The following is a 12,978-nucleotide window of genomic DNA, read 5'->3' as shown; positions in this document are numbered from 1 at the left end:
ATAGCTGGCAATCCATTAACTTCTGGTCAGAAATCAATGATGAAGGAAAGAGAAGGTATAACTGCAGGAACAATCTTTGAGGGGGCTAGAGAAGATGTGATCCAGGCCTAAGTGGAAGACAGCCTTTGATACAAGCTGGGACACTTCATCCACCGCAGCAGAAAAGGCAGGAGAATGTAGGTGGAGAAGCTGGTAAAGTGGTAGGTATGAATGGGAAAATAAGAGAATTCCCAATTATCTTCTTCTTTTTTAATGACACAGAAAGCAAGCTGAAGGTGAGGGAAAGGAGGGTAAGACTAATGAGAAAAGGGAATGTGTAAAATCCACAGTGGGGATAGTGTACCAAGAAAGTAAAGCAAGATTGCAAGACAGTATTATGCGACTGAGATTTTTAGTCCTGCATTTTTTTTAAAAAGATTTATTTATTTTAGAGAGAGGGAAATGGAAAGAGAGAATCCTCAAGCAGACTCCCCATTCCCCACTGAGCACAGAGCCCAATGTGGGGCTCGATCCCAGCACCGTGAGATCATGACTTCAACCAAAATCAAGAGTTGGGACACTTAACCGATGAGCCACCCAGGCGCCCCTGACTTTCTGCACTTTAAATGCAGGACTAGGGGGTGCCTGGGTGGCTCAGTTGGTTAAGCATCTGACTCTTGATTTCAGCTCAGGTCATGAGCCCCATATCTGCCCCGCGGCAGGCTCCCTGCTGAGCTGGAGTCTGCTTCTGATTCTCTCTCTCTCAAAAAACAAATAAATAGATAAAAGATAAAGTGGAGAAAGTCAACAAAATTGTTGTTGCAGCTGATTTCTCCAAGTATGTTCAGCTGTTCAGGTACAAGTGTGAAGATGAACAGCAGAGTTTTATCCAGTGTTGAGATTTTCCCAAAGAATTAGAACTAATGGAAGGAGAAGCAAAGGAGCTAACAATGTTTGCAAGGAAATAGACTATGATGTACTATGAAAATTTAGCTGGGTGAAGAGAGAAGTGTGATATGTGAGGGAAGAAGGAAAGGCAATCAAATCATGAAAAAGTGATAGGATTAATAGACTGGATGGAGAGCTCCTTGAAATGGAAGAACTGCTAGAATGTCCAAAGGATCTGGAACAAGGGAAAGGAGAAAAATTAAGCAGTATGTTGGTCTAGAGATTAAAACTTCAGCTGCAGTACAGGTTGGCCATGATATGTAATACCAAACCAGGAAATACACTTTAAGAACTTTTAAGGTCTTTAAAGCAAAACTGTTCATAAAACTGTCATAATTTTCAACTAATATTATATATGGCATGTGACAATTTTCTGAAATAATTTCCTGTTAACTAAATAAAACAGTTGATTGTCTTTCAGAATATAACAAAATCAGGACTACAAGGGTCTTCCTTCTAGGACTAAAGTCCAGAATTGGTTTGAGATGCTATAGAGCTAAACATTCTGCTTTTCTGAAATATGACCACATGGTTAGAACTTTATGACCTGACAAGAGAAAAGATGGAAAGACAGATCTGCTCTGGCAACTGGATGATTACAGTGACTGCTGTTGAGCCTGAATCTCTCAAGCTGTAATTTTTCCCCGTTGTAGCCATGACAAGGTCTCATATATGAGTATTATGAAGTATTACAGTTTAAATAATGTGAATAATGTTTTTTTAATGTCATAGCTTCTAAAGTATAAAGGAAACTAATCCTTTTTATATACTTGTGACTCCTAATGAAAATGATAGCATTTCAGTGTCATTTTGTGTTTTACTATTCTTCTAATCAATATTTATTAAGTGTTCATCATGTACATGACAAAATATATTCTAGAGAAGTTACAAATATAGAATATATGACCACTGCCCATGAAGAGCTTACAATCTAAAGAGAAAGCATAAAACAAATTATAATAGGCAAAGCTTAAACGTTAAGACAGTGCAAAACAAGGGGTAGGAAATACACATATTCATTATTCAAACAGAATTTTGAAAACTCCTAACCAAAAAGGATGAGTTTATGTATATGTGTATATACACATATATACATATATACATATATATATATATAAACACATCTAAAGTTATAAAACATTCATAAATACACAGCAAGAGAAAAAAGAAGCAAATGAATCCTGCAATTGCTGCTACAAATAGCAACAGATGCAAGCCTAACTGAGAGCCAATCCAAGTTTAGGAGACAGGAAAGAAAGAGGTCAATAAGCAAGCTTTTAGTGATAGGACAAAAATTAAGATGCACTTTAAATTAAGCTGCTGGTTAGGAGATGATTACCTGAACTTCTTCAAACTCACTCCAGTACACAGCAGAGGCACTCTTGGAGGCTGTATCTGGGAAGATAAGAAGCTACTTTCCTGTGTGTTCCTTTTATTTTCATTTTAAAGCATACACGAATCCAGTGGTGATAAAACTGTATGTCATACTATTGTGTTAATGGAAAGATAATGTGTGTATTTTGCATAAATTAACATATAGCTACAATAGCTGCATTTTCCCCCTTCTACACAAAGCTGAGTAACAGGAAACTCTTTTTCTAAGTTCATTCATCTTGACTACTTATGCTAAATAGTGCTTTCTCCAATCATTTCAAGCTAAATTTACTAGAAGCATCATTTCATGTCACCAGTTTGAGTTCACTCATTAGAGTAATATACACAGTTCTGTATCGTCAACAGAATAACTGCAAACAACACTTAAAATAAAAAAGTCTGAATCAGTGTATGGCTAAAATTTGGATTCCAGAAAAGGAAACATTCCAAACAGGAAAGAGAAAAGTTTCAAATTAAATAAGTAATCCAATGAGATGATGGTCATTCAAATCAACAATCAAAACATACAGAACAAATCTGATCAAAACATTTAAAATAATAAGAGGGAGGGCAAAGGGAAAGCCAAAGCAACCATCAGAATGAAACACAGCAGAAAGAAAGTTTTCCAGTCCCATAAGAAGGATTTTTAAAAAGAGAAGGGAAAACTACAAAACTTACATATGTGTTTTAGTACACATATTTCATTTTACTATGTTGAAATTATTTTTCTTATAAACTTTCCTACCTCATTATTCGAATCTTGAATAACTTTATAGAGGGCTGGTACCAGTGATTTTTTCCGGTGTAAAGTTGCTGCATAATTGGTGATCTGAGTGTCAGGTAATGCCTAAAAGAAACATCCAAGGAAATCAAAAGCAAACTTAATATTTGGGAAGTCAGGAAATTTATTTTACCTGAGTTCCTCTTGAAAAGAATTATGATAGAGTCAAGTAAGAAAAGTAAAAATAATACAAGAAATAACCATGAGAGTTAAAAAAACAAATTAAGTTAGAATGTTATAGTATACAGTTCTTCAAACTACTCAACCATGAAAAATGATTAGAAATCACACATTATACCAAGATCTGCTGAAATAGGTCAACTTAAACTAATCTACTCTAAAAAAATAAGTATAGGATATATTTTAATTCTTGCATTTTATGTTTACAAAACATTTATTTCTATAGTATTCAGAAATTATATAGTTTTAAATCAAATCAACGGGTGATTTTTAATTATAGGAAATAAAAATATAAGGCACAAATCCTATGTCTGTGCCTTATTAAAGCTTGGAAGCTTCCCCTTTTATTCAATGTATTTAAAAATTCATATATCCCCTCATCAATCCTAACAACTATTTTCAATTTTACACATTACCTTCTAGTCGTTATTCACCTTAGTGCCTTTTTAAAGACTTACATGTATAGAAACACATTATTTCATATTTTGCCATTTCCACTTCATATCATAACATTTGTTTCAGTTTCTCCAGAGAACACGTATTCACTGTCTGAATTACTGACATATAGAATCATATGACACATTCTTATCCCCGATCCAATTTACCTTGAATTCTGATAACCATTCTTCCACAACACCACGTTCAGATCCCAGCATCTTCTTCTACCCTCTATTCCTCTTTTACCCCTGAAAGAAAAAAGCACTGAACGTGAGGGTAGTATTATGTACTTAAAGAAACTACCAAAGGTAAATGATGTGCACCTTTCACAAAGAAACTAACCTAGTATATATTTCAAATAAGAAGCCATAGTTTTAAACTAGAGCTCAATTAAATTTATATTTATATTCATATTTAAGGAATAAATTCTGTTTTTAGTGGTACATTTGAAACCTATTTCCCTAATACTTTTTATATTTTCCTCAACAATTATATTTCAAAGAGGCAAAAACAAATTTAGTGAAATCAAACTGCACCTTACCCAAGACAAACGAACAGTCTACGCCTAGAGCTTTTACCAAATATACAACTGGAATTAGTTACATATCACAGAACAAACCATGTGACAGATTATAAATGACAAAGACAAAAAAGCTAGAAATCAAGGTGATTATAAATGTATATGTACTATATGAATAAGGCCTTTGAAGAAGGTGGATTTATATGTTTTCTATAATGGAAAGATGTCCAAGTAGAAAAAGCAAGTTGTACAATTATGTAAACTATAATTCCATTAAAAAACTATATAAAATGTGAAAAAAGCCTGGAAGCACATATATACCAAACTAGAGTGTCTACCTCTGAGAGAAGGAATACTGAGAATATTCTAATTATGTAACTTTGAATTATAGAAAAAAATAATAAGCATGTATTATTTTTATTTTTATTTTTATTTATTTATTTTTTTTTAAAGATTTTATTTATTTGACAGAGAGAAACACAGCGAAAGAGGGAACACAAGCAGGGGGAGTGGGAGAGGGAGAAGCTGGCTTCCCACGGAGCAGGGAGCCCGATGCGGGGCTCGATCCCAGGACCCTGGGATCATGACCTGAGCCGAAGGTAGACGCTTGACTGAGCCACCCAGGCGCCCCAAGACATGTCCCTTATTTTCAACTAGCAAATGCTGTTAAGATAGACCGATGAATTTAGTCAAAATAAATTGCAAAAGAAAAAAGAGATAGTAGGGAAACCTACAGACTAAAAGAGATTAAAAAAATCAATAGCCAAAGTATGAATCTCTTTTGGACTCTGATTCAAACAATTAAAAAGAACATTACACAACTGGAAAAAGCTGAACATGACTGGTTATTTGATGATATTAAATTAAGTAATTATTATACGTTATTTTTATACTTGATAATGGAATTATAGTTAGGTGTTTTGTTTTTTTTTTTAATAGTGCTTGTCTCTTAGAGTTACATACTGACATATTTACTGTTGAAATAATGTCTGGGATTTGCCTTAAAATAATCAGGGCAGGGGCAGGGGGAACCAAACAAGGCAAGTGAATTAGGTATAGATGAAATACGATTGGACATGAATTGATAACCATTCAAGCTGGTACACAAGTTTCATTACACTATGATCATCACTTTGTTATAAGTTTGAAATGTTCCATAATAAACTTTAAGAAAAAAAGGATTAATGAACACTACATAAGAGGAAAAATGCCATACCTACACAAACTCAATTTTGCAAACAATTTCTGGGAGTTCAGACCAACTAAAGCCCATTATTAATAGACATGGATACCCAAGTGACAAACTCTTGCTGAAGAAATGAGACTCTTAAAAATAACTTCACAAAATAGAGCACAACCATACATCCAAATGATAATGCCCTTCAAAGAAGTCATTTTGTAAGGTTCCTACATTTATTACAATGATTGTTCAAATCAATGTCAGAATGCCTTCTTTTCTTTTATACCAATTAAGTGCTACTAAATACTTTTTGTGTTTTTTTTTTAGTTTTTTTTCTTTAATATTTTATTTATTTATTAAACAGAGAGAGAGAGACAGAGACAGAGCAAGCACGAGCGGGGGAACAGCAGGCAGGGGAGAGGCAGGCTCCCTGCTGAGCAAGGAGCCCGATGCAGGACTTGATCCCAGGACCCCGGTATCATGACCTGAGCCGAAGGCAGCCGCTTAACTGACTGAGCCACCCAGGCGCCCTGCTTTTTGAAACCTAGTTCTTCACCTAAAAATGCATTCCATGATATAACTATGATTAATGTGCTTCTTACTCTATGCAAATTATACCTCAATAAAAAAATTTTTATGAACAATTGTCTAAATATCCTAAGGTAGCTGCCTCTGAAAGTTTCTCAGAACCCAAGGAGGCAACTGACTAAAAAGCAAAGGCAAGATTCAGTCAGAAATTCATTGATCCGTTCCATAAATATTTCTTAAACACCAACTTTAACAGCCATTATGCTAACAGCTGGAAATACAATGATAAAACCAGATGTAGTTTCACTATATAACATATCATTTATCTAGTGAAGGAGACCAAACACATTTTTGCAAAGAGATGAGGAATAAGAAGAAAAGACACACAGGGGCGCCTGGGTGGCTCAGTCGTTAAGCGTCTGCCTTCGGCTCAGGTCATGATCCCAGGGTCCTGGGATCGAGCCCCGCATCGGGCTCCCTGCTCTGTGGGAAGCCTGCTTCTCCCTCTCCCACTGCCCCCTGCTTGTGTTCCCTCTCTCACTGTGTCTCTGTCAAATAAAATCTTTAAAAAAAAAAAAAAAAAGAAGAAAAGACACACAAAAGCGTAATAAAAGAAACCTAATATTGATGAAGGAATCAAAAAGGACTTCTCTAAGGTAAGCTGAGGTAACAAAGACCAACAGAGTTAAGGAATTAAGAAAAGAACATTCTAGAAAGAGGCAATGGCCTATACACAGGCCCTGTTGCAAGAAAACATAGGAAGTTAGAGAATCTGAAAGAAGATCCAAGTGACCAGGAACACAGAAAGCGAGGGATAAGAGTTGAGGGTAGAACAGTAGGCATGGACCAAACGGTATAAATGGGAATTTTTAGTCTGCATTAAGTATGGAAAGGACTAAGGATTTTAAGGAGATGAATAATAAGATTCAAAGTTTGAAAAGCTCACCTGGCTACAATGCAGAGAAAGGACTGGTATCCATTTTCAGAGCTAGCTACAAATTTCCCAATAGTATGAGGACTAAAAAAATTCCAGAATTGCTACAGCATTTGCTCTGAGAGTTCCTACCAAGTCTCTGGAAATTAAAACATCTGAACAGCTACTAACAATAAAAATGTTTTTTATTTACAAAGTACCTGGAAAATAAGTAAGCTAGGTTACATTTTTATTAAGCTTCAAATAAGTATAGTAACGCAAAAACTACATTAGTTTCTCAGGAAATAATTTTTTTAGGGATAAGTTCTAATATCTTGATCTCCCTCTAACATCTCCATTCCTCTCAAGTCTCTTATGAAGGTATAAACAAAAGGGGTTGTTTTGTTAACATAATTTATAACACCTCTTCTTTCTATCACTTCATTATTTCTAATGAGCTCAGTGGACCACAAGATTAAAAAGAAAAATAGAATTTTACACACTTTGAAAAGTACTCCAGAAAAGGAGGTAAATACTTCTGATAAATTTATTACCATGCAAGGAAGAAAAGCATAATTTCACCGTAGTGGTGACAGAAAGGACTTATTGCCAATAAACAAAATGGAACTTAAAAATAAACTCCTATATCTCTATCGCTGGATTTCAATTGATTTTTATTTTTTATTTAATGGACAATTAAAAAGCTTTTTCTGCTCTGTATATCAACTGTTATCTCTATAATTTTACAAATATACTTAGCTACAAATATGAATTAATGGTTGATATTCTATTATTAAGTGTTAAAATATTGTAAATATGTACCTGTACAAAAAAAAAAAAAAAAGGAACTTAGCTCAACTACCTACCGCACCCACGAAGATTAAACAGAGTCAACCATTTGGTATGTATTTTCCTTCCAGATATATATTTATGTACATGCATGTTCATACATGTGTGTATATAGTTTAAATATAGTCATTTGTTCATCATACATAGTATCCTTCAACATGTGTTTTTCAATTGCTAAAAGTATGAAAGACCTATAGATCTCTTTTTAACAGCTGTCGTGTTATTGATCCAAAAACTTATTCATTTAATAAATTACCAGGACACATAGATTGTTTTTAATTTTCTATATTACAAAAAAATGCAGCAATGAACATCTTTATACACAGTTATACATTTCTGTTGTTCCTTTCTATAGTATAAATTCTAAAAATTGGATTTGAACTTTTAAGGCCACAGATAGAAATATTATTGGTAGCATATCTATATATAAATAAACTCTCAAAACCATAATCCATCATATAATTTTTTTTTTAAAGATTTTATTTATTTATTTGACAGAGAGAGAGCACAAGTAGGCAGAGAGGCAGGCAGAGGGAAAGGGAGAAGCAGGCTCCCCGCTGAGCAGGGAGCCTGATGTGGGACTCAATCCCAGGACCCTGGGATCATGACCTGAGCCCAAGGCAGCTGCCTAACCGACTGAGCCACCCAGGCGCCCTCCATAAAATATTTTCTTTTTTTTTTTTTTTTAAAGATTTTATTTATTTGACAGAGAGAGACAAAGTGAGAGAGGGAACACAAAGAAGGGGGAGTGGGAGAGGGAGAAGCAGGCTTCCCGCAGAGCAGGGAGCCCGACGCGGGGCTCGATCCCAGGACCCTGGGATCATGACCTGAGCCGAAGGCAGACACTTAACAACTGAGCCACCCAGGCGCCCCCATCAAATATTTTCAAAACATATGACTGTCATATGTACAGAGTAATTTCTCACTGCTCTACTTATAAAGCTAATACCTCAGCATAAAAATATCTAATCTAAATAAATCAAAATATAAAACGTTTAATTTTCCTACATTTATTAATATGATATACATGACTTTTAAAACTAGGATCATGAAAATGGTATAAGAATATTCAACTGAGTACCTATTGCCACAACATTAAAGATTTAATACACAAAATGCTATGATGTACTTGAAAGAGACATGGCAAAAAGATACCAGAATATATTTTATAGTATTTTAAAAGCCACTCTGCTTATTTAGTTAAGGTGTGAATCTTCTAAAATTAAAAACCACATTTATAGTTTACTCTTTAAACAATCTGGAAGTTATTTTAGAATGTGATATGAGATTAAGATCTAACAATGTTTTTCTCCCAATAGTTCTCAATTGTTCTAATACATTTTATGTCCATTTATTTCCTCAGTAACTTGAAATGCTATTTTTATCATATACTAATACATCTTACATACATTTGAAACTATTTCTGAGCTACTCTTCCCATTAATTTTGCGCTGGGACTGTTTTAATTACTGTGACTTAGTAAAAAAAATTACAAGTCCTATCATTCACATACATACGTATATACATATATACATATAAATATATATATATATATATAGCATTCGCATTCTTTTCATAAAAACATTTTGCACTATTATTGCCTGCTTCACTCTTCCAAATGAATATTAGCATTACACTGATGAGTTTCTTTCCTACATTCCATCTTCATAGGAATTAAATTTACAGATTAATTCCAAATGACATCTTCATAACATTGAGTTACCCCATACAGAAGCAGAGCATTGCTCTTTATTAAAAATCCTCTTCTAGGGCGCCTGGGTGGCTCAGTTGGTTAAGCGACTGCCTTCGGCTCAGGTCATGATCCTGGAGTCCCAGGATCAAGTCCCATGTCCACCGAGCGGGGAGCCCGCTTCTCCCTCTGACCCTTTCCCCTCTCATGCTCTCTCTCACTCTCTCTCCAATAAATAAATAAAATCTTAAAAAAAAAAAACAAAACACCTCTTCTAGGGGCACCTGGGTGGCTCAGTCGTTAAGCATCTGCCTTAGGCTCAGGTCATGATCCCAGAGTCCTGGGATCGAGGCCCGCATCGGGCTCCCTGCTCAGCGGGAAGCCTGCTTCTCCCTCTCCCACTCCCCCTGCTTGTGGTTCCCTCTCTCCTCTCTGTGAAATAAATAAATAAAATCTTAAAAAAAAAAAATCCTCTTATATATGTATAAATTAGTATAAATTTTATTTTTTCTTCATATACACCAACACACTTCAATTAAGTTGATTCCTTCAATTAAGTTAATTCCTATAGTTTATATTTTCTTGTTGCCACTGTGATTCTTTTTCATTATGTTTTCTCACTAGCTATTGTTACACAAAATAAACACTTTAAAAAATCAAAATGAACAAGTTTTTAATAAATATTTAAAATACTGAAAATCGTTTAAATCAAAATTTATATGTTTTAGGAAAATTAGTGTTTCTAGTATGTTCTCTTTTTGCTAACTACAAGGGATTAGAAGATTTTTAAAATGTATGCTACTACTTTATAGAAAAGGGAAAGGAAAATAACTACAATTAATATTTTTTTCCAATTCTCTACAAAGAACAACTGCTTTTAAAAGAAAAAAGAAACCCAAATATTATTTTCAAAAAGAAACACAAATCTTTTTAATCTAATATATATTGTATCAGAATCCCTATTTGATATGGGGCCTGGAATATATATTTTGAAAAGCACCCCAAGTAATCCTTCAGTTAAAAAAAAAAAAAAAAGTATCACATCCAGGTTACATTTCTTACTTTAAATTCCTATCTGATCTCTCCTATAACCACAAGTTTGCTTAGCAAATCACTTTGGCTTCTACCAATACTATTTTAAAAATGACTGCCTGATGAATTACAGATCTGTACCTCTGAAACAAATAATACATTATATGTTAATTAAAATAAAAAATAGGGCACCTGGGTGGCTCAGTTGTTAAGCGTCTGTCTTTGGCTCAGGTCATGATCCCGGGGTTCTGGGATCTCAGGTCATGATCCCAGGGTCCTGGGATCGAGCCCCACAGTGTCGGGCTCCCTGCTCAGTGGGAAGCCTGCTTCTCCTTCTCCCACTCCCCCTGCTTGTGTTCCCTCTCTCTGTCTCTCACTCTGTCAAATAAATTAATAAAATCTTTAAAAAAATAAAAATAAATAAAAATAAAAGACTGCAAGATAATACCTTTAAATACAGAAAGACAGTGGTATTAATAATTATAATCAAGCACCACCATATTTCCTCAACTCTACAATACCACTAATTTTTTTTTAAAGATTTTATTTGAGAGAGAGCGAGAGAGAGAGCACAAGAGGGGGGAGGGTCAGAGGGAGAAGAAGACTCCCCGCTAAGCAGGGAGCCCGATGCGGGACTCAACCCTGGGACTCTGGGATCATGACCTGAGCCGAAGGCAGTCGCTTAACCAACTGAGCCACCCAGGCACCCTACAATACTACTAAAATTTTAAGACTGTAATTTATTAACAAATTTAAGTAGAAAATGAGAAACAAATCTTTATTAATAAAACAAAAAAAGTTTAACTAAAGGACAAAAACATAAGCTTATCCATATAATCATATGTGACTTTTAAATCATCCTTTACATTTCTGGACATCTTTGTTCTTTATACTAGCCATATGGCACACTCTCCCAAGCTCTTTCTATATATGTCTGGATTATACTCAGTTCAAATGTCACCCCCTCAGAGAAGCCCTCTCTACTTACTATACCTAAATTCGCTCCCCCAAGTTCCTCCTCCTTCCAAACCCTACCATTCTGTCCATTTCCTTCATAGCATTTAGCAAAATCTGTAATTATCTTATTTAAGTATTACTGTCTGTCTTTCCCACCAGAACCTGTACTTCACAGGGACAGGTTTTGTATCTCAAGTACGAGGCACATAACCGGCACTCAAACATCTATTGATTTAGTTGGGCTCATGAACTCAATGATTTAGCACCTTTAACAATGACAGTTTTATTTTCGGTCATAATAAAACCTGAGATTTCTGCCTGCATTTTCCATGTGATTAAGCTAATAATTTTATTTTCCCAAATTAAATATAGTTGGAGGTTAACAGCTTCTTTAAAAAGCACCTGATTTCAGAAATGTTAAAAGGTGAAAAAAATTACCTTAAAAGTGAGGAAAAAATAAATTAGTAAGCCTATCAAGTATAAACATTGTATCAGCTGTTTTCTATATCTTATCTGATTTAACAAGGCAATAGAATCTAGTGGTTTAGAGCAGCAGTTCTCAACTTTTGTCTCAGAACCCCCTTTCACTCTTACATTTAAAAAGTCTATTAATTGGGGCGCCTGGGTGGCTCAGTCGTTAAGCGTCTGCCTTCGGCTCAGGTCATGATCTCAGGGTCCTGGGATCGAGCCCCACATTGGGCTCCCTGCTCAGCGGGAAGCCTGCTTCTCCCTCTCCCACTCCCCTTGCTTGTGTTCCCTCTCTCGCTGTGTCTCTCTCTGTCAAATAAATAAATAAAATCTTAAAAAAAAAAAAGTCTATTAATTCATTTAGGGGCGCCTGGGTGGCTCAGTCGTTAAGCATCTGCCTTTGGCTCTGGTCATGATCCCAGAGTCCTGGGATTGAGCCCCACATCAGGCTCCCTGCTCTGTGGGAGGCCTGCTTCTCCCTCTCCCGCTCCCCCCTGCCTGTGTTCCCTCTCTAGCTGTGTCTCTCTCTGTGAAATAAATAATAAATAAAATCTTTAAAAAAGGTCTATTAATTCATTTAAAAACTAACAACATGTTAACATAAATAACATTTTTTTACAAAAATGTTTTAAATCAAAATTTTCTTTTTCCATAACAAAAACAAATTTGGTGAGAAAAGTAGTGCATATTGTTTTACATATTTTGCAAATCTCGTAATTCTGCATTTAATTGGTTGCTAAGAACCTTCACTCTATATTTATCAGAGAATGACAATGAAGGCAGCAAATACTGTTTTGACCTCCACAAACCCACTTAAAGGATCCCCAGGACACACTTTGAGCATGGACTCTGGAACCAGATTGTCTAAGTTTAAGGTCACTTACTACAGCTATGTTTAAGCCCTCTTACCCCCCTTCCTACCTATACTTAAACCCTCTGTGTCTCATTTCTCTCATTTCAAAAAGGATAACAGCAGCACAGTAGTAATTTCATACAATTATTGTGTACTTAGGACAGTTCTTATCACAAAGTAACTACTATAAATGTTTGCTACAAATATTATATACTTAATTTTCCTGATCCTATATACTATAATATAGCCTCTGTTATTCCCAAATAATAGACAAGAAAATTAAAGGGT

The 12,978-nt window shown here is 35.1% G+C and overlaps 1 protein-coding gene across 12 annotated transcripts in view; it reads right to left on the bottom strand.

The window, feature by feature from the left end:
- The window catches only part of FAM126B (family with sequence similarity 126 member B), an 85,568-nt gene that overhangs the window by 43,908 nt on the left and 28,682 nt on the right, over positions 1–12,978 (bottom strand). For 11 of the 12 annotated variants that reach the window (XM_032404834.1, XM_032404806.1, XM_032404780.1 and 8 more), the window contains 2 exons: positions 3,868–3,948; positions 3,047–3,148 (listed from right to left, as the gene is read on the bottom strand). In XM_032404834.1, the coding sequence (XP_032260725.1) occupies positions 3,047–3,148; positions 3,868–3,918 (153 nt within the window). In that variant the 5' untranslated portion in view covers positions 3,919–3,948. Of the gene's footprint in view, positions 1–2,266; positions 2,323–3,046; positions 3,149–3,867; positions 3,949–12,978 lie in introns of those variants that run through there. The other variant, XM_032404861.1, reaches the window with a different exon arrangement.

The sequence above is a fragment of the Phoca vitulina genome, unplaced genomic scaffold (assembly GCF_004348235.1).
Source record: "Phoca vitulina isolate PV1807 unplaced genomic scaffold, GSC_HSeal_1.0 scaffold1, whole genome shotgun sequence".
NCBI lineage: Eukaryota > Metazoa > Chordata > Mammalia > Carnivora > Phocidae > Phoca > Phoca vitulina.
This window is presented reverse-complemented; position numbering and strand designations above follow the sequence as displayed.